The following is a 21,470-nucleotide window of genomic DNA, read 5'->3' as shown; positions in this document are numbered from 1 at the left end:
CTACAGAGAAGCTGGGACGTGAGGTTCGTTGAGCAGGCCAACAGCATCACATGATTGAACGTTCTTCCATTTTCACACAACCACATATGGTCTCCAAGCTGCTGTGCAAGCACAGTGCAGAACCAGAGATACTCTGCAACCTCATGGTTTCAGCTCTGCTGCCTGAACAAGACAGAAAACACAGGCTTTATGTGCCATTTTGCACTTATATCGACATAGGGGGAGAAATCATCACTACACAGAACAAGGTGGAGCATTCCAGTCCTGCCCTGTTGATCCCTTCTCATTTGGCGACAGATGCATTTTTTTTAATGTGAAGAGGAAGAAGAAGGAGGATAGGGAGAGATAGAGCTTGCACTATTATACGTTTTATTCCTAGCAAATAATAAAAAAATGGTTTCTACAGAGAACTATTTATGAGAAAGTAAATACATTGCTTCCCTCAGATTGTAGCATTGCACTCATTACCTTCCCAATGCTGAGCAAAAAATGGTGCAAGATGATATATAGGTAATGTGAAATATGGGTAGTGCTAAGGTAACACAGATTTGCAAGTAGGCCTACATTCACATATTTTAACTTTCCATTAAAAAATTGAGTTTCACCGGGTGAAAATGAAGGAAAAACAAATGCAGTCACCATACTTGAGCATTGGAAAGCTGCAATATATTGAATTTTGGTTCTGGTTTTATACCGCTTTAAGGCCAGGCCTGAGCTGGATTACAGAGGTATGCCGGTACACAGAGTGGAGCATGTATGTGCAGAGAAGCTATCATTATTGTAACAACTTCCCTCACAGGGTTCCACTCGTGGCCCCATTCAGCTGTTGGATGGGAGACCAAAGGGGCAAGGGATGCAGGTGATGTCATTACGCAAATATGGCAGTGCTTACAGTATTTTAGGGAAATTACTTGCATTACAGGGGAGACATAACGAATGGGAAACTGGCCACCGTGGTTGCAGCTCATGTGGGATGGTCAGAGACTAGTTTCCTATCAAGTCTGCCTTGCTTTTGATTGACAAACAGATGTCAGTGGGCAGATTTGAAAGCTGCTATTGGACTGAATTGTGGATAGGCATCTGCCCACTGCTATGCATTGTCAATCACAGGTAAACTGGACCTGATGAGAAACTAGTGCTCCTTGGCCCATCTACTAAAATGAAGGAACCACTCAACCATGCAAATGTCATTGTTATGAATGCACAAGCAGGGATAGGAATGCGCTGGGTGAAAAATGTCCAGTATGGACATTCCAACACCAGTGCTGGCCTTTCTGGTGCAAACATGGCCAATTTTGGTGTGGAGGCTTGACAAAAATCTTGAAGGTGTCTATGACACCCCTTATAGATTCCCCTAATTATGTAGTAGAGCAGTTATTAAAATGTGTTTGTTTGTTTTTTTCTGTATGTTTTGCAGCTGTAATCCACCGTCTGTACCCTACCTGGGAATGTACCTCACTGACCTGGCCTTTATTGAAGAAGGCACACCCAACTTTACTGAGGAAGGCCTTGTAAACTTTTCAAAAATGAGAATGGTGGGTACCGTCGTGGTATTTTAAAATGTACTGAAACCAAGCTATTTTACCTAGCTTTTTATTTCACAAGGCTAACCAATATGATCTGAAAGCTAGTGGCTTTTCTGCCTCTTCTGCACCAGATTGCACCCTCTAAAAATTTGCCCTTTTCAACTACAACTCTCGCCTCCACACTGCTAAACAAACCAACTACAACATTCGCATCAAAGCACTCTCATCCAAACCTCAACAACTCTTTTCTTAATTCCTTACTTCACCTCCCACTGCCTCCACCCACTAAGCTCCTCACTGCCCAGAAGATTGCCAACTATTAAAAAGCAAAATCGACACAATTCGTGATGAGATATTCAGCGTCCAACTCCCCCCCCCAACTAACACATCAGGTCCGACACCGCACTCAATACTTTCCTCCTTCAGTCCTGTTGCCACCGAGGAAGTTGCCCAACTCCTCTCCATGGCCCACCCCACCACCTGTCCCCTCACAATTACCGTGATCACCTTCCCGCTCTATGCTAAACTCTCTAACCCACATCTCCAATCTCTCCCTCTCCTCTGGCACCTTTCCCTCCCCAAATATGCACTAGTTAACCCAATTTTTTAAAAACCCTCACTGGACCCCACCTTTTTGAATAACCTAAGACCTGTCTCCCTGCTCCCGTTTGCCTCCAAGCTCCACAAACCCCTTGTCCACGACCACATGAGTTGCCTCACTGACAACAACCTTCTCGATCAACTACAGTCCAGCTCCCCCGCACAACATTCCACTGAAACTGCCCTACTAAAACTCACCAACGACCTACTAATTGCTAAAACCAATGACCAGTACTCCATACTGATACTCTTGGACCTCTCTGCTGCCTTCGACACAGTTGACCACCTGCTCCTCCTCAACAAACTCCACTCCCTTGGCATCCATGATTCTGCCTTATCCTGGTTCTCCTCCTACCTATCTCAGTGCACTTTCAGTGTCACATACAACACCATCTCCTCTGCTTCTCTTCCTCTTCCTGTTGGGGTAGCCTAAGGCTCCGTCCTTGGGCCCCTCCTATTCTCTCTCTATACTTATTCCCAGTGCCAGTTGACAACCTCCCATAACCACCTCTTTGCCGATGACACCCAGATCTATCTTTCCACTCCTCAACTCGCCCCCTCAATCTCCTCACGGTTCAGAAACTTACTAAATGACATATCAGTATGGATGTAACACCACTTTCTCAAACTCAATCTTTCTAAAACTGAGCTTGTAATATTTCCTCCTCCCTGATCCCCTCCCCATAACTTTACCATTACGATCAATGGCACAACCATTGGTCCCTGCACACATGCCAGGGTGCTGGGTGTAATCCTACACTCTGACCTCTCTTTCAGCCCCACATCCAATCACTGGTTAAATCTTACCACCATAACCTCCGCAACATTTCCAAAATTTCGATCCATCCTAATGACACCACAAAACAACTTATCTACTCCTTGGTTATTTCCCGCCTCAACTACTGCAACTCTGTCCTCAATGGCCTACCCTTAAACATGCTATGCCTCCTTCAGTCTATTATGAATGCTGCTGCTAGACTTATACACCTCACTAACTGATCCGTGATTGCTGTTCCACTCTGCCAATCCCTTCACTGGCTTCCACTACCCCACTGTATAAAATTCGAAATACTAACCACAACATACAAAGCCATCTACAACATCACCCCTAGCTACATCACCAGCCTCATCTGCAGATATCGCTCACATTGTCCTCTCCCAAGACCTCCTGCTTTCTAGCTCCCTTGTTATCTCCTCCCATGCTCGCCTCCAGGATTTCTCTAGAGTCTCTCCCATCCTCTGGAACTCCCTGCCCTAGTATGTCCAGTCAGCTCCTACCCTGTCCACCTTTAGGAGATCCCTTAAAACTCATTTATTCAGGGAAGCCTATCCCACACCCACCTAAGAACTGTACCCGAGCCACCCCCATCAAACCATCCCCTGCAGGTATTATCTTCCGTACCACCTTCCCCTCCTCTCCCTAGAACGTAAGCTCCACAAGCAGGGCCCTCCTGTCCCTTCTGTAATGAACTGTATTGTAATTGTGCTGTCCCCCCTCTACATTGAAAAGCACTGCACAAACTGTTGGCACTATATAAATCCTGTATAATAATAGTGACCAGACAATAGCACCGTCAGATCGTTTCTCAGGCGAGCCAGCAGAAACAATAAGCCAGAGAAACACACAGACTGTTCTCTGACTCAAGAGTGCCTGTGAAAATTTGATGTGGCTGGCTATGCAGGGTGAAGGATCCCAATATACTTGCAGCTCCTTAGGGGGCACGCTACGCAGTAAAAATACATTTGTATAAGCACACAGCAGTTGATTAACTAAAACTGGTGTGCAGCGCAAAATCTTGTGCAGCTGTGCATGGTAACCAATCAGCATTTAACTTCAATTTGTTAAATTTGCGTGTTTGTAAAGGCTAAAAGTGTGCAGCAGCACTCCCCCAATACCTACATGAGCCCCATCTCGATCCAGCGATGAGAGCCTCAGCTGCCCCAGGTCTCAGCCTCCTCATTGGCTAAGATAGCAGCGGGAGCCATCGGCTTCCACTACTGTCAATTACAGCCATTGAGCCTTTACAATCGCTTTAAGCTTTGACCAAAAAAAATCTGGAAGCTGATAGGTTTCTCTGCAGAGCTGCACCAGATTTTTCCCTCGCAAGTTTTAGTAAATTAACCCCACATTTCTCTCTATTCAGGTGCTCTGTGTGTTAGAAATTATCATATCAAAAAACATCTAATGGTCAAAAATAACCTGGAGGGCTGCAAATATTTAGCTGACGATGTAGCATCCTCCACTGTACTGCTTATAGTTGTTGTTCATAAGATGTTTATATCATATGCGTTGAATCGTAGATGTACTTTATGTGTTAAAAGAAAAATTGTCATTCATTTGCAAAGATTGTTCATAATTTTCTGTCAAGCGTAAGAGACTAAAAATGGGCTAACATGGGGAAAAACTGAAGGTGACAAAGGAGACGTTATGAATGTGTTTGAGAAAGTCCCAGTTTTGAAATGAAGGGAAAAAAAAAATCAGTTCTTGTAAGTGGATGATATAAGAAAGTAAGCTACAGTAATTTTAGTCAGCAAATGTTTTCTTTGAGGCAATACTGGAAAAGTTGGCCGGCCGAGCTGCTCGCTGTCTGCCAAATTCCTCTGAACAGCAGATGGGCAGTGCCTCTAGGTGTCTAGGGGAATCGTAAAAGGTTTAGTTCTAGAACTGCTATTCACGAGTGTACCTGTAGAAATAACTACATTATCTTAGTATAAAGTTTAAACCAAATATACATATCTTTTAATTTATGTAGTAAGTATATATTATTTTTCAAGACATAAATAATTCTAACACCAGTCCCCTATTTATTTATTTTTATGCAGACTCTTTCTGGCTCTCTTTTTAACTTTTAATAGTTTTCTTTTTCTGTAAGCCGAAAGCTAAAAAAGTAAAAGGAAATGTGACTTTGTTCTGTAGAGAACAGAGGGAAATTTACTAAAACTGGAGCACTTGGAATCTGGTGCAGCTTTACATAGTAGCCAATCAGCTTCTAACTTCAGCTTTTTCAATAAGGCTCCTTTCACACATGTACAGGTCCGCCTGTCAGTTTTTTAGGCGAACCCGAAGATACGCTCCATGCAGGTCTATGGAGCAACGGATGTCAGTGGTGACATGTGCGCTGACATCCGATGAAAACGGACAGGTGGTGGGCACAGTGGCTGCAAATGATGGGCACAAGTGGCTGTATATAATGGGTACAAGTGGCTGCATATAAGGGGCACAAGTGGCTGCATTTGACGTGCACAAGTGGCTGCATTTGACAGGCACAAGTGGCTGCATATGACGGGGCCACAAGTGGCTGTATTTGATGGGCACAATGGCTGCATATGATGGGCACAGTGGCTGCGTTTGATGGGCGCAGTGAGGCTGCAATTGATGGTGGGGTTTCAGTATTTTTCAGTTTGTTTGCGCCCCCCAAAACTTTTGAGCACCAGTCGCCACTGGACACGACAGTCTTACGACTGTGGATCCGACTTTGCCCTGCGACTTGAAGTCCAATATCCATCCGACTATAATGAACGGGATCAATTTGATCCCGAAAATGCAGGCACTTTGTGTCTGGTATGAATCTTTAGGGGGAACTCCACACCAAATAAAAACAAAACAGCATGTGATCCCCCTCCAAGAGTATACCAGGCCCTTCGGTCTGGTATGGATTTTAAGGGGAACCCCCAATGCCAAAAGAACAGCATGGGGTCCCCTCAAAATCCATAACAGACCCTTATCTAAGCACGCCCCCGACAGGTCAGGAAAGGGGGTGGGGATGAGTGAACGCCTCCCAACCTCCTGATCTGTAACAAGGGGGCTTCCAGATCCCAGCCCCCCACACTATGTGAATGAGTATGGGGTACATTGTACTCATTCACCTAAAAAAATGTGTCAAAAATAAAACACAGTACACAGGTTTTTAAAGTAATATATTAAGGCAGCTCCGGTGTCACTTCCCATTTCTTCTTCCCTCTCTGGTTTTTCTGCCTCCTCCGCCAATGTCTTCTAGCCCTCTCTGGTTCTTCTCAATCTGTCCGCTGTGTTCTGCCTCTGCTTGGTCTTGTCTGCTGTCTTCTTGCTCTTTTGCCATGTCTTCTCAGATGTCTTCTCCTTCTGTTATTCTTCGGCTGTTGACTCAATGCTCTCTTCCACTCTAATGCTGGGTGTGCGGTGTGTCACTACTTATATTGGCATGGGGTGGGGTATCTGGGTGATGTAATCTGGAGGTCCTGCCCATATGACATCACGGCCCCATCATGCCCCGGGTGGAGACATCATAAGGGGCGGGACCTCCAAAAGACATCACCCGGTGACCCCACCCATGCCAATATAAGTAGTGGCACACTGCTCCCCCAGCATTAGAGCGGGAGAGAGCTTTGAGTCAACATTGGAAGAAGAACAGAGGGAGAAGACCCGGCAAAAGTGCAAGAAGACATCGGCCAAGACCCGGCAGAGGCAGAAGACATCGGACAGAGGGAGAAGAACCAGAGATGCAGACATCAGTGGAGAAGGAAGAAGAACCGGCAGAGGCAGAAGACATCAGCGGAGGAGGCAGAAGAGCCAGAGAGCGGAGAAGGAAGCAACGCCGGAGCTGCCTTAATAAATTACTTTAAAAACCTGTGTACCTGTGAAAGGGTAGGGGTACAATGTATGCTTCCAGATTCCGATAAGCCCCCTGCCCGCAGACCCCAACAACCAATGGCCAGGCTTGTCGGGAAGAGGCCCATCTCCTCATCAACATGGAGACAAGGTGCTTTGGGGTGGGGGACTTTTGGGGTGCTGCCCCAAAGCACCCACACCCCCATGTTGAGGGCATGCAGCCTGGTATGGTTCAGGATGGAGGGGTGCTCGCTTGTCCCCAATCCCTTTCCTGACCTGCCGGGCTGCGTGCTTGGATAAGGGTCAGGTATGGATTTTTGGGGGGGGGGGGCCCTTAAAATCCATACCAGACCGAAGGGCCTGGTATGCTCTTGGAGGGGGAACCCATGCCGTTTTTTTTTTGTTTTTTTTTCATTTTGCCGTGGGTTCCCTTTAAAATCATCAGAACAAAAGTCGCATGCCAAAGTCAGATCAGTTAACACCACGATCCAACTTTGAGCTGATTTCAGTGATATTCAATGGGCAGACGTAAGATCAAAGTCAGACCAAAGTAGTGCAGGGAGCATTTTCAATGTCAGACCGACTTGTGTCTCATAGGGAAGAGTCAGCTTTCATAGGGAAACATTGATTTTCACACATGAGCTCCCAATGTCGGAGCCTTTGTCATGCAAGTGTGAACCCAGCTTAAACCCATGTTCATACTGAACGCGGCTTTGAAATCGTGTGAGCTCAAACCTGCATTTCAGTCCGACTTCAGGGGCAACTTGAAAGACATCTGTGCAGGTTCATGCACAGATATCTATTGAAATTGCCCCCGATGTCACCAAAAGTAGTGTAGGAACTACTTTTGGAAATCCGTGCGACGCCGCAAAGTCAGCGCACCGATTGGGACGCTCCTATTGCTAGCGATAGGCTCATAGGCTTGACCTTTCAAATCGTATGTCATATCGCGCTGATGTGAACGGGGGCCAGGACCGTCTTTAAGGCAGGGCAAAAGGGGCAGCTGCCCTGGGCCCTGTCATTGTTGTGGGGCCCATAACAGCTGCCTCATACTTGCCATCTATCCAGGTTTAAATTCCCTTGTCCCTTGAAGTTTTATTCCTGTGCTGTGTCCCAATATCTCGGTGTAAAGTGCTGGCACTAATGCTGCCCAGCTCTGCCCTATTGTTGTGTGCAGATGACTCACCTGCAGACCCTGTGTTTGCATGTAAATAACCGGCATTCATATGTAAATAGCGGCGACAATACTAAGTAAATAGCTGCGGCCGACTGCATTGATATGTAAATAAAGGCGCCATTCATATGTATATCATGCTCCCCTGCTGTGAGGAGATGATGTGCTGTAACCTCTAGCAACTAATCAGTGAGCCGTAATGTGTGCTGAAACCTCTAGCAACTAGTCAGTAAGCAGTAATGATATGCTGTAAGTGCTGGCAACCAATCACAATTGCTGTCTGATCTGATACAGTAAACTGATTTTAAGTCTAGCTGCTATTTATTGTATTTCTCAGAGCAGGTGGAGAGTGAAATTGCATGGGGGGGCCCCAAGAAAAATTTTGCCCGGGGTCCAATCTATATTAAAGACGGCCCTGACGGGGGCTGAAACCTGGAAGCTGATTGGTTTCTCTGCAGAGCTGCACTAGATTTTGCACATTCCAGTTTTAGTTAATCTCCCCCACAGCTAGTAAGGAAGAGTAACATACTATGCAGCCTATGACCCCCTACTCCACTTTTTCTCAATAGGAATGAATAAATGGATGCTTGTTAAGCTGACCCAATATTCTGTTGTCCATCAGTTATTGATTTAAAGTTTTTCAAACCAAATTCAAATCACAATTCAAAGTATTTTTGTATATTCTGCTCTACTAATAACGTCGTTATAATACTGTTTTGCTGTAGATATCGCACATCATTAGAGAAATCAGACAGTTCCAGCAGACTCCATACCGAATAGAACACCAACCGAAGGTAAGACGCTCTCTAACATGGTGTAATTGTAGTGTTGTGCAGTATACATACCGATATTGTACATTAAAGCATAAACATGCAAAGTCTTCCAAATCAATCCAATTTAAAGTGATTGTAAATGCACCTTTTTGATCTTTTCTACCATTTAGTTAAATAACAAACATGTTATACTTACCTGCTCTGTACAAGGGTTTTTCACAAAGCAGCCTCGATTCTCCTCTTCTCGGGCCCCCCAAGTGCTCCATCGCAAGCTTACATGTACTCGCTCCCGAGATAGCTCTGTGTCCATAAGACATATAGGGGTTGATTTACTAAGGGCAAATAGGCTGTGCACTTTGCAAAGAGCAGTTGCACTCTGCAGGTGCAATTGCTCCAGGGCTTAGCAGTTGAGGTAAAGCTTCACTTTGCAAAGAATACGTGCAAGGGAAATAAATAAAACAGCATTTTTACTTGCACATGATTGGATGATGGAAGTCAGCAGAGCTTCTGCTCATTTACTAAGCTCTAGAGCAACTGTTCTTGCAGAGTGCAACTGCACAGTCTATTTACCTTTAGTAAATCAACCTCAGACAGTGTGGCTCGGCCCTGCCCCCCATTCCCTCTGGCTGTGATTGACAGCAACAAGGGCCAAAGGCTCCTGCTGCTGTGTCTGAGCCAATGAAGAGGGAGAGAGCTGAGAGAGCCGCTGCTCTAGTGCACATTGCTGGATCGAGATCAGCTTAGGTAAGTATTAAGGGAGCTGGGGGGGGGGGGAAGCTCCATACTCAAGGCTTTTTATCTAAATGCAAAGAATGCAATAAGGTGAAACACCTTCAGGTTTTAGAATCACTTTAAGATTTATTTATTAATGAAAGAACAAAACATCAACTGGTAGAATAGAGACAAATGTAAAGTACATGCGCATCCACCCTCACCTTATACCAGTAACCTAGTTTCACATAACTTCTGTTCTCAGCTGCATGCGAGGCTTAGAGAGGTAGGATGGAGAAATAGCATACTTATATTCCCAGTGAATGGCTGTGCAGGGAGGGTGTGTCAGCACAAGTCTCACTATTTAGAGGACAAGCAGGCTGGTCTTCCAGGACAGCCAGAATAGTGACCACTCCAGAAAGGATTTGCTCTCATGCCTAGTTTGGTCAGTTTAACAGCAAAGCAGGGGGACTAGCAGGATCACAAGGTATGTTACACAAAGGAAGCAATACAAAGAGAACAGAATACTCTTTAACACAAGTACATGTTATGCCACATACACACGTTCAGACATTTCGATCACAAAATCCGTCGGATTTTTTCTGATGGATTTTGATCTAAACTTGTCTTGCATACACACGGTCACACAAAGTTGTCAGAAAATCTGATCATTCAGAATGAGGTGACGTACAACAGGACTACGTAGAGGCCAGTAGCCAATAGCTTTTGTTTCCAAATTTTTTCTGAGCATGCGTTGGCACCTTGTGCATCGGAATTCTCTACACACCATCGGAAAAAGGCAGATCGGATTTTGTTGTTGGAAAATTTTAGATACAGCTCTCAAACTTTTTCCATCTGAAATTCCGACAGAAAAGGTCCGATAGAGCCCACACACAATCGGATTTTCCGACAACATAATCCGATCGGACTTTTTACCGTGTTTACACTGTTATACAAGCTGTACACTCACTACATTACATTGTAGCAAAGTGTCATTTCTTCAGTGTTGTCATATGAAAACATATAGTAAAATATTTACAAAAATTTGAGGGGTGTACTCATTTATTTGAGATACTGTGTGTATATATATATATATATATATATATATATATATATATATACTGTATATGAGTTGGTTATGAATACTTGTATATGAATTTGTAGTTATACATCTATTCCTTGTAAAACAGGTGACCCAGTTCCTGTTGGACCAGTCTCGCATCCTGGATGAAGACACCCTCTATGAATTATCCTTAACAGTTGAACCAAGGCTCCCAGCATGAAGAGTTTTACTGCGTGTTTCTTGAGGCAACTCAGTGCTTTCACTTCACCAACTGAATTATGCATGCCATGCCTAGCGGAGAGCAGGGGAGTGACACCCTTTCAGTGGAAGCTGACAGTGCCGCGGGCACTTTAAAACAAAGACGCAAGGACAGGACTCAGACAATGAAGGTAATGTCTGCGTGCATTGTGCTAGTCACACTAAGAGGATGCCATCAGCACATAAAGCTGCAATGAAGAAGCAACGTTGACCTCGCTATGAAGATTTGTGAAGGCAGAAGGCTTGAAGAGCATCCACTGTGCCAGTTTTTACAAGCAACATCCGGTAATTACAGAACGACCACAACGTGTCTATAGGGCGAGAGTCGTGACTAGTCAAGTGACATTGTGTTTCTGTAGCATATTGCAGACTGCCATACAAATAACAAAGTTCATTCTCTGCATGGTGGAGTATATTACCATAACAACATAATGAGGAGAACATGGAGTCACAGATGCTACCTTCACCAGGACACTCATTATCAGCATCGCAAGAGAGAACATCTACTTCATACATTGTACCTTCTGTACATATGTGATCATTTCTGCCCCTGTTGTTTGTGATTTTTTTTTTTTACTTTTATGCACTGAGCATTACGGCTCTGTTTTTGGATGCACCTACTACTGATAATGTGAATATTGGGGATGACTACATACTGCTTGGCTGGCCTAGATATACTAGCATTGTGTGTCATTTCTACTGCATGCCAAGATATCACACCTGAGAGAGTCGCCCACCTACTTGCAAAGAGAAAGAAACAGGAAATGCTTACAAGTTCCTTTTAGGAACCTGTCAGAACTGAAATATGGGAGCTGCCATTGCTGAGCCAGAAGTCACCTAAAGTCATTTGCTGGCCTGTCACCTGCCTCTTGTCCCATCTGAGTGTGCAGGCAGTTCACAGGTAGCAACTGTCAGACCTCAGGTGAATTGTGACCCCATGGCACGGACTTAACTGGAACTGCACTGCTTCTGAGCACCACCAACCAAAAACACCATTTAAAGTGATTGTTTACAATCACCTTGTAAAACAACCCATTCAGTTTAAAATAGAAATGAAAGGCAAAACATTTTTGTATAGATATAAAAATTCATTATAAATACCCTTTTTCCCTTTTCTATAAGTGATCACATTCCCTCTGTTCTCAGCTGTATAAGAGCTGGGTGGAGGAGAAGCAGCAGCAGCACACTGAGCTTCCCAGTTAATGGCTGTGCAATGGGGGCGTCAGGACAAGTCTGATCATTGGAGGAGAGCACACTGAGATCTCAGAATAGCTAGAGAATTGATCTTGGTGTGCTCTCCTGCTCAGTGTGGTCAGTTTTTAATAGGAAAACAGAGGGATTTCATAAAAAGAAAGCAATACAAAGAGAACAGGATACCTTCTCATACAAGTACATGGTACAGCAGGCACATATCAGGAATATAAAGTGTTGGGGTAACAAACGCTTTAATTCCTTTTTGTTATTCAAAGCAAACTCCCCCATGTGTCCATGCTTTATTTTGCTGAGAAATCACTTTGATAAACATTCCCTAGCACAGTGATGGCGAACCTTGACTCCCCAGATGTTTTGGAACTACATTTCCCATGATGCTCATGCACTCTGCAGTGTAGTTGAGCTTCATGGGAAATGTAGTTCCAAAACATTTGGGGTGCCAAGGTTCACCATCACTGCCCCTAGCATTTCTAGTGGTGGCCATCTTGAGTAAGGTCAGATGATTCATGTAGCATTTACTTCCTGGAATCCATCTGCCCTTAGATCATGCATGCAGACAGTAAGGTGTGCTTAGCTGAGAAAACCCCTCCTCCCCTCCTGAAGATTTCTGGGATGTATGACATTATTTGTATAGGCCTGGAAAAAAGTAATTTCCTGCAGAAATGTAAAAAAAATTTTTAAAAACGTAAATATGATATATTTTCCTATCTATTCACTAATGCTAGCTGCATTTGAATTAACAATAGTCAATGCTGATTGAGAGGTTGAAGTTCCGCTAGGCTAAGTAAGGAGCAAATCGAATTATTTCATATAAAATTTAAGGACCGATTCATGTTTTTGCATGAATGCTCAGGCATAAAAAATTCTCTTTAAAGGTGCTCCTGTGTTTTGGTCATGCAGTGCAAAACATCAGGTTCATTTAAAAGCACACATCATTCTGTAAATGTTTCCCTTTAGTCCTTAAATAAATGTTATAGACCGAACAAAAGACCATTTATTCAATCACCACCATCAAAAAGCCACATTAAGCTCCTAAGGACCTCTTTCTCAGGCAGCAGCGATGCTGAAGAATGATTATCAATTTTATATACGGTTATATAACAATCAATGTGGCTTGAAAAAAGAGTATGGTTGCTCAAAAGCTCAAAATGCTGAGCTGCAATGTGATGATTTTTGTAATGCACTTGCAATACAAGTAAAACAGATTTGCATTTGATGTTACAGCCCTGTTTTTTTTTTTTTTTTTAGGCTATGATCCTGTCCACGATTCCAAATCGCACTGCAATAGTGCAAAAACAGACGTGTGTTTGGGTGCAATTCATTTTTAATGGCACATCAAACGCAATGCAGTTTTGTCATGATTGTAGCATGATAAATCACGCGACAATCACAACAAACTGTATTGTGCGAACTTTGCCACCCAAAAAATAGCTCTTGCTTGCTGCGACTGTAGCTTGATTTATCACGCAACAATTGCCGCAAGTTGCACTGTGTTTGAGGTGCCATTAAAAATGACACCCAAACACACATAGGGCATTTTGCCACTATTGCAGTGTGATTAGGAATCGCGGGCAGAATTGCGGCGATTCTGCCCACTATCCTAAATCGCCAGATGTGACTGGGGCCTTACAGAGCAACTTTGTCCTTCTACATAATCCTATAACAGCACATCATTTCCCTTCCTAATGATTACTAATTATTATAATACATTTGAAAAACATGAATTAGAGGAAAGAGCGAGCATTTGTATTTATTTTTTTATTTATTTATTAATATTTTAGGTCAGAATGCATTTAACAATGTAGGGGCCACAACATTTGGCCAAAGAAAGAATTGAAAACGATGAGCATTTTTTACGTTACCTGTTCCATTCCAGGTAGATGGGTGAATTCTCTCAGGTGTGCTGCTATAGAGATTGTATAAATACATTTTTATTGGTTAGATTAATTTATATTGTCTTGTTTTTTTAATTTGTTTATTTTTATTTGTCATCTCCCAGTATATTTTCTCCTGCTTTCTTGTTTACCGGGTACAAGATGGCTGTAGGAAACTCCATCTATGGCGGGAAGGTTCTGGGTGCATTATTTGTATTACTCTGCAACAAAATGCAAACCTATACAATGAAATTCTGTTGTTCCTTTAATGAATGTATGGAATAATACTTATTATACACTGAATAGATAGCCATTGCATTTTTTTTTGTATGTGACGAGTGATTGCATGGTTCATAGTTACAGTGGGATTTATCTTTAAACTATGAAAAAGTTATAGAATATAGAGGATTCCACTTCAAAACAACAATGCAACCTGTTAAGATAATATGAACAGGTGCTCTGTACAGGTCATTATCATAGAACATACACTCAACCCCGGCAGCCCCCCTACACCCCCCACAATGCTGGATAATTCGTATTACTTACTTTATCCCTGTCTCCATACGCTGTTCTCAAGTTTCAGGCAGTGGGGGGGGGGTCCCTTGGCATGTATACATCAGGGTTATTAAAGTGTAACTAAAGGCACATGTATAACCTTGTATAGAGTAAGGAATGGTTATAACCTTTGTCGGGTTCTTTTTTTTTTGCCATCTGTGTCCCATAGGAGAAATTTCTCTTCACTTTCTGTCCCATAGCCAAAACAAGAAGTAAACAAAAATCTTTTGAAAGTGAGGAAATCTTTGGGTGCCACCAGAACTAGTGCCCCCATTGGAGAATTTCACCTCTATTACTGTTCCAGAATCAACCCACAATTTGGGATTCCCTTACTTATACTTTCGGTGATAACGGTAAACAGGACAAATAGGGAGGGTGAATCGCCCTAATGGGGGTCAGAGACAATAAAAAAACGTATTTTGTGTTCTCTTCACTCTATCAAAAACTTACAAATAAAAAATATTTGCCTTTTAGTTACACTTTAAATTTACATTGTACATGAGAAGGAAAGCATACGACCATGACCCATAGCTACTTTGAGAGGATGCTGTGGGGGACCAGCCAGATTCATTGAGAAAGCCTACCAGAGTCAAGAATAAGGTAAATAGTACACCTTATAACTGCACACAGGACTAAACAAGTACTTAAAGTGGAGTTCTGCTTAAAAAATGTATACAAATACTGCAGCTGCTGACTTTTAATAATCGGACACTTACCTGTCCCAGGGTCCAGCGATGTGGGGGGGAACAAAGCCCCACTCGTCTCCCCCTCCTCTCTGCAGCGCTGATATTGTCACTGTGGGTGCTCAGCTGTGGCATCACAGCCGGGCACGCACTGCGCACGCTGAATGCTGTGACTGGCTGGGCAATCATCTGGGACCTGTGACGTGTCCTAAATGATTGCTGAGAGGGAGGGGGTAGAGGTGATCTTCTTTCCGGCGCCGCGGGTGCGTCAGGAGAAAGTGGGAGCTGGAGCCCTCTAAAAAGAGGGTTTCCGCTCCCCCCTAAAAAAAATGACATGCCAAATGTAGCATGTTAGGGGGTCACCTTCCCTTAAAGCAGAAGTTCAATTTTTTGGGTGGAACTCCGCTTTAACCTATATGGGAGGGGGGAGGCTGTCAGAATGTTGGAGGAACCTCTAGGTGTCTGCACAATCAGCACTTCAAGTGGCCAGAAATTTTGGGGTACACTATTATACACAAATTTCCTGAGTCATTGAATTGAGAGCCTGAGCCTGCCCTCTACCACTTTTTAAGCTTTGCTGTTGACCTGTTACTGTAGTGGGTGGCCTAAGCTAGCCATTAAGGCTCCATGCACACTGAAGCTCAAAAAAGCTATTTCTGGACGCCAGATTGCTGGCAGAAAACGCTGGTTGAAAAACCTGCTTTTAACAGCGTTTTATACTAGCGTTAATGAGCGTTAATGAGCGTTTTACAGCGTTAGCGTTAATGGGCGTTTTTTATAAAAATACACAGAGGACACTCCAAAAATCCCACAATGCATTGAAAAATAGAATGCCAAACACTAATGAACGAGCGTTAATGAGCGTTAATGAGCGTTTGTCGTTTTTTGCCGCTGAAAAACGGCACTTTGAACGCGAATTTCTGGCGTTCAGAAAAAAGCCCATAAACTCCACTGCTCATTAAAGCTGAAAAACGTCCATGTGTGCATGGACACATAGGCTAACATAGAGTGGAGTTTATGGGCTTTTACAAAAAACGCCCAAACGCCAATAAACTGCAGTTTATCAGCTTCAGTGTGCATGGAGCCTTAGGCTTAGGAATTAGAGGCAATCTCTTAACCCACCATCCCAGGAAGTAGATGCAGGCGTTCTAAGCATCCGGGGTGCATACAAAGCATCATGTGTTAGGCTCCATGCACACTGAAGCTGATAAACTGCAGTTTATTGGCGTTTGGGCGTTTTTTGTAAAAGCCCATAAACTCCACTCTATGTTAGCCTATGTGTCCATGCACACATGGACGTTTTTCAGCTTTAATGAGCAGTGGAGTTTATGGGCTTTTTTCTGAACGCCAGAAATTCGCGTTCAAAGTGCCGTTTTTCAGCGGCAAAAAACGACAAACGCTCATTAACGCTCATTAACGCTCATTCATTAGTGTTCGGCATTCTATTTTTCAATGCATTGTGGGATTTTTGGAGTGTCCTCTGTGTATTTTTATAAAAAACGCCCATTAACGCTAACGCTGTAAAACGCTCATTAACGCTCATTAACGCTAGTATAAAACGCTGTTAAAAGCAGGTTTTTCAACCAGCGTTTTCTGCCAGCAATCTGGCGTCCAGAAATAGCTTTTTTGAGCTTCAGTGTGCATGGAGCCTTAAAGTGGACCTGAACTCAATAAGTGAATATTTGCTATTTTATAGGAAATATCTAGACATATTAATTGTACCAAAGCAGTAACTCAGAAAATCTACATTTTGTTTTGAACTCCTCATAAAAAATAGCAGTGCACTTCATTTGCCTTGGCATTCTTGCATCGTGAGCCTTATAGCTGTATATCTGCAGTGTGACATCATCTAAGACACTGCTGCCACTGGCTGTTGGCCTCATGAGATGTGGGGATGTCACTCCTATGTTGCCCAGGTTCTCCTTGCTGCATTAAAGCTGTGCCGGGGGATCTGCAGTAAAAGGATCTGCCTGCTTCGAGAATTCCATTGGTCTGTGCTTTCTGAACCTCTCCTGCTGCTTTTTGGATATTCCCCCTTGAGTTATCAGATCAGCAGTCATAGGGGGACAGCTCCGGTATAAGAAAAGAAAGCCCTGTCTCTGACAAGATGAACACTTCTACACAGAGATGCAGCTTGGAACAATACACGGTAAATCCTTAATGGGGAAAAGATCAGCTGCAGGAAGCCTACCAGCAATAATGGAGGCTAAACCTGGGTATACACAAATCAAAAATCAGCAGGAACTAGACAAATTTTAGTGCGTGCACCTCTGTCTGTTCAACAGAAATTTGTCATTAGCCCTTGTACACACGGTCGGAGATTCCGACGGAATGTGTCCTATCGGACCGTTTTGTCGGATAATCCGACTGTGTGTGGTCTCCATCGGACTGTTTCTGTCTGAGTATCTGACAGACCAAGTTTTCCAACTTGTCCGTAAAATTTTCCGACAAAATGCTCTGATCGGACATACTCCGATCATGTGTAGCCTACTCCGACGGACAAAGTGCCGCGCATGCTCAGATCAAATTCCTAGACCAAAGCTATTGGCTACTAGCCTGAACGTAGTCCCGTCGTAACTAAATAACGTCATCACGTTATGTACAATCAGATTTTCCGACAACTTTGTCCGACCGTGTGTATGCAACAGTTTCGGACAAAATCCGTCGGACAAAATCCAACGGATTTGGTTGTCAGAATGTCCAGTTTAGACTGGCTTCTGTCAAATGGTCCCGCTGGAAAACGAGTATTCAATCAGTGCTTGCAGCCAATGGCTGCAGCGTTGATCAATGTATTCAGAATAGTGCAGCTGGGGGAGCTCTCTGTATCCACATTGCTTGTGTGGATGCAGGAATTTGTGATTTATTTTTTTCACTCAACTGATTGAACAAAAAAAAAACCTGTGTATACCACACTTAAGCTGGCCATACACCTATAGATTATCTGCAGATTTTCTATGGTTAGATGGAAAAAAAGTGGGAGATTCCTCCATCCACACAGTTTAGTGAACAATGAGAAATCTGTTGAACTTTTTCCATCTAACCATAGAAAATCTGCAGATAATCTATAGGTGTATGGCCAGCTTTAAGGTCCCTTTCACACCGAGGTGCTTCTAAACTGCCAACACTGAGCGCTTTTGAAGGGCTTTTCAGGCGCTTTTGAATAGCTTTCCATTCATTTCAATGGAGAGGGGCGTTTTTTCACTGCCTCGTCAGGGTACTGCCCCTGTGTGAAAGCATTAATTGATTTTAATGGAAATATATTTTCAGTGTGCCCCAAAAGCAGTTCGCAAAATGCAGTGCACTTGACTGAACTGAATCACGTAGGTGCAAACACCCATTTAATCCGGTTCCAGTGAGAACAAAAAAAAAATGCTGCATGCACCTTTTTTATGCGGATGCGATTTAAGCCATGAAAATGAATAGGCTCACATCGCACTGCACAGAATCGCATGTGATTTACACAGGAATGAGGTGCAATTCCTGTGCAGTCAATCTAGGACCTAGCATGTAGACAGCCAGAGATCCCTGTTATGTGACAATACATTATGTGTTATACACATCTAGTTCACTTTCAGTTTGGTCTTTTCAACAGAAAATGTCACTTTAGCCGGTCACACAGCTTCAGGCCCACCATGTAATCAGGTAGCGCTGGCATTATTCAGTGAACACGTTTTCTATGTACTTGGTAAACAGAACATTGCATTCATGCGTACGCCCCACCTGCTGACCCCATACGGAATTTGAAGACTTCCTGTAGAAAAGGTGTAAAATGGATATTCAGTATCTCTAGGGGGACATCAATTACTCTTTTAAATATATCCATACACACAGCAAACATGTACAAAGACGCCATTGTTATGTTCATGTGTTATTTATTTATTCTTTATGAAGATGATTTCTTCTTTCTTTCTGCTTGCCAAGGAAATGTTTATTTTGAGTTGAACCCTCTGGTACCTGTATATCTGTTGTATATACAATAAAACTGCAGAGCCAGGCAACATTTCTGCTGCAAACTGCATGTGTCTTCACTATAGGATCTCAGTTGTGTTGTATTTTATTTATAGTGGTTTTAAACCTCTGAAATGAAAAATGAACAAAGCATATCCTTCTATAGTATGTACTAGCTTCAATCCAAAGCACCAAATGCCATTCCTCTCTGCTGTCTTCTTTCTCTGCTATCTGCATGAGTCACTTCTCTTTGCATGAGTGGACACCAGGCAATCTGAGGAGGCCACCCCCACCCCCTCCTCCAGCACACAGCAGGTGATTGACAGCCTCAGCTGTCCATGTTTCCCTATAAGAGTGTGTAGAGGGAGGATGTAGCCATTCCCTCCACTCAGGTCCCAGATTACACTTAGCTCTCCTCTCTATTCTGTGCAGTGTGTGATGTCAGATCCATACCCCCTGCATTATGGAGCTGAGAAAAAGCTTTTGCTTTGTGTGTTTTAGGGGGCTGTAGAGAAGAGATGACTGCAGATAAACAAACTTACAGTGGATATAAAAAGTCTACACAACCTTGTTAAAATATAAGGTTTCTGTGATGTAAACAAATTAGACAAAGATAAACTATTTCAGAACTTTTTCCACCTTTAATGTGACCTATAAACTGTACAACTCAATTGAACAACAAACTGAAATCTTTTAGGTGGAGGAAAATAAAAAAATAAAATAATATGGTTGCATAAGTGTCACTGCCTTTAATCACTTCAGCCCCAGAAGATTTGGCTGCTCAATAACCAGGCTATTTTTTGCGATATGGCACTGCCAGAACTGACAATTGCGTTGTTGTACCCAAGCAAAATTTACGTCCTTTTTTTCCCACAAATAGAGCTTTCTTTTGTGATATAAAATAAAAGAAGAGTAACAATTTTGAAAAGAACACAATCGGGGTTATTTACGAAAGGCAAATCCACTTTGCACTGCAAGTGCACTTGGAAGTGCAGTCGCTCTAAAAGGGGTAGATATGAAATGAGGGGAAGCTCTGCTGATTTTATCATCTAATCATGTGCAAGCTAAAGTGCTGTTTTTTATTTTCCTTGCATGTCCGCCTCGGATCTACAGCGACTGCACTTCCAAGGGCACTTGCAGTGCAAAGTAGAGTTTCCTTAAGTAAATAACCCCCAATTTCTTTAACTTTTTGCTATAATAAATACCCCACTTTTTTTTTTTTTTTCGTCAGTTTAGGCCGATATGTATTCTTCTACATATTTTTGGTAAAAAAAAATCGGAATAAGCATACATTGATTTGTTTGCGCAAAAGTTATAGCATCTACAAAATAGGGGATAGATTTATGGCATTTTTATTTTTTACTAGTAATGGCGGAAATCTGCGATTTTTATCGGGACTCCGATATTGCGGTGAACAAATTGGACACTTTTAACACATTTCTGGGACCAGTGACAATTATACAGCGATCAGTGCTATAAAAATGCACTGATTACTGCACTGATTACTTTATAAATGTCACTGGTAGGGAAAGGGTTAACACTAGGGGGCGACCAATGGGTTAACTGTGTTCTAACTGTAGGGGGGAGGGGGCTGTCTGGAAGGAGAGAGAGATAGCTGTTCATACTTACTATGAACACACGATCTGTCTCTACTCCCCTGAAAGAACCGGGATTTGTGTGGTTACATACACAGATCCCGGTTCTTGCGGTCATCGCGCCCATCCAGGCACTCGCATCGGCTCTGGACATAAGCTGCAGGTGCACAGGCTCGCCCCCCCCCCCCCCCGCGACGCGCGCATGCCCCTAGTGGCCAAAATGTAAAGTGACGTAAGGTAACGTTGATTTGCCCAGCCAAGTCAACCTGCCATAGTAAAACTGCGGAGGTTGGTCTGGAAGTGGTTAAACTAATACTTTGTTGAAGCATCTTTTGATTTTATTACAGCATTTGGGTATGGATCTATTAGCATGGCACATTTTGACTTGCCAATATTTGCCCACTCTTCTTTGCAATAACTCTCCAAATCTGTCAGATTGCGAGGGCATTTCCTGTGCACAGCCCTCTTCAGATCCCCCTACAGATTTTCAATCAGATTTAGATGTGGGCTCTGGCAGGGCCATTCTGAAACTTTAATTATCTTCTGGTGAAGCCATTCCTTTGTTTATTTGGATGTATGCTTTGGGTCGTTGTCATGCTGAAAGATGAAGTTCCTCTTCATGTTCAGCTTTCTAGCAGAAGCCTAAAGGTTTTGTGCCAATATTGACTGGTATTTGGAACTGTTCATAATTCTCTCTACCTTGACTAAGGCCTATTCCAGCTGAAGAAAAACAGCCCCAAAGCATGATGCTGCGATCACCATGCTTCACAGTGGGTATGGTGTTATTTTGGTGATGTGCAGTGATGTTTTTGAGCCAAACATATCTTCTGGAATTATGGGCAAAAAGTCAAACTTTGGTTTCATCATACCATAACACATTTTCCCACATGCTTTGGGAGACTTCAGTGTG

At 43.1% G+C, this 21,470-nt stretch overlaps 1 protein-coding gene across 1 annotated transcript in view; it reads left to right on the top strand.

Annotated features, from left to right (window-relative positions):
* Positions 1-14,082, top strand: part of RASGRF2 (Ras protein specific guanine nucleotide releasing factor 2) — a 498,296-nt gene extending 484,214 nt beyond the window's left edge. Inside the window, exons 25-27 of the mRNA XM_077462462.1 lie at positions 1,418-1,535; positions 8,614-8,682; positions 10,563-14,082. Of these exons, the coding sequence (XP_077318588.1) occupies positions 1,418-1,535; positions 8,614-8,682; positions 10,563-10,655 (280 nt within the window). The 3' untranslated portion in view covers positions 10,656-14,082. The remainder of the gene's footprint in view (positions 1-1,417; positions 1,536-8,613; positions 8,683-10,562) is intronic.
* Positions 14,083-21,470: the final 7,388 nt, after the last annotated feature.

The sequence above is a fragment of the Lithobates pipiens genome, unplaced genomic scaffold, assembly GCF_037356315.1.
Source record: "Lithobates pipiens isolate NorthernLeopardFrog02 unplaced genomic scaffold, aLitPip1_a1.2 Scaffold_3, whole genome shotgun sequence".
In the NCBI taxonomy this organism is placed as follows: Eukaryota; Metazoa; Chordata; class Amphibia; order Anura; family Ranidae; genus Lithobates; species Lithobates pipiens.
The sequence above is the reverse complement of the archived record's forward strand: the minus strand, read 5'-3'. Positions and strand labels throughout refer to the sequence as shown.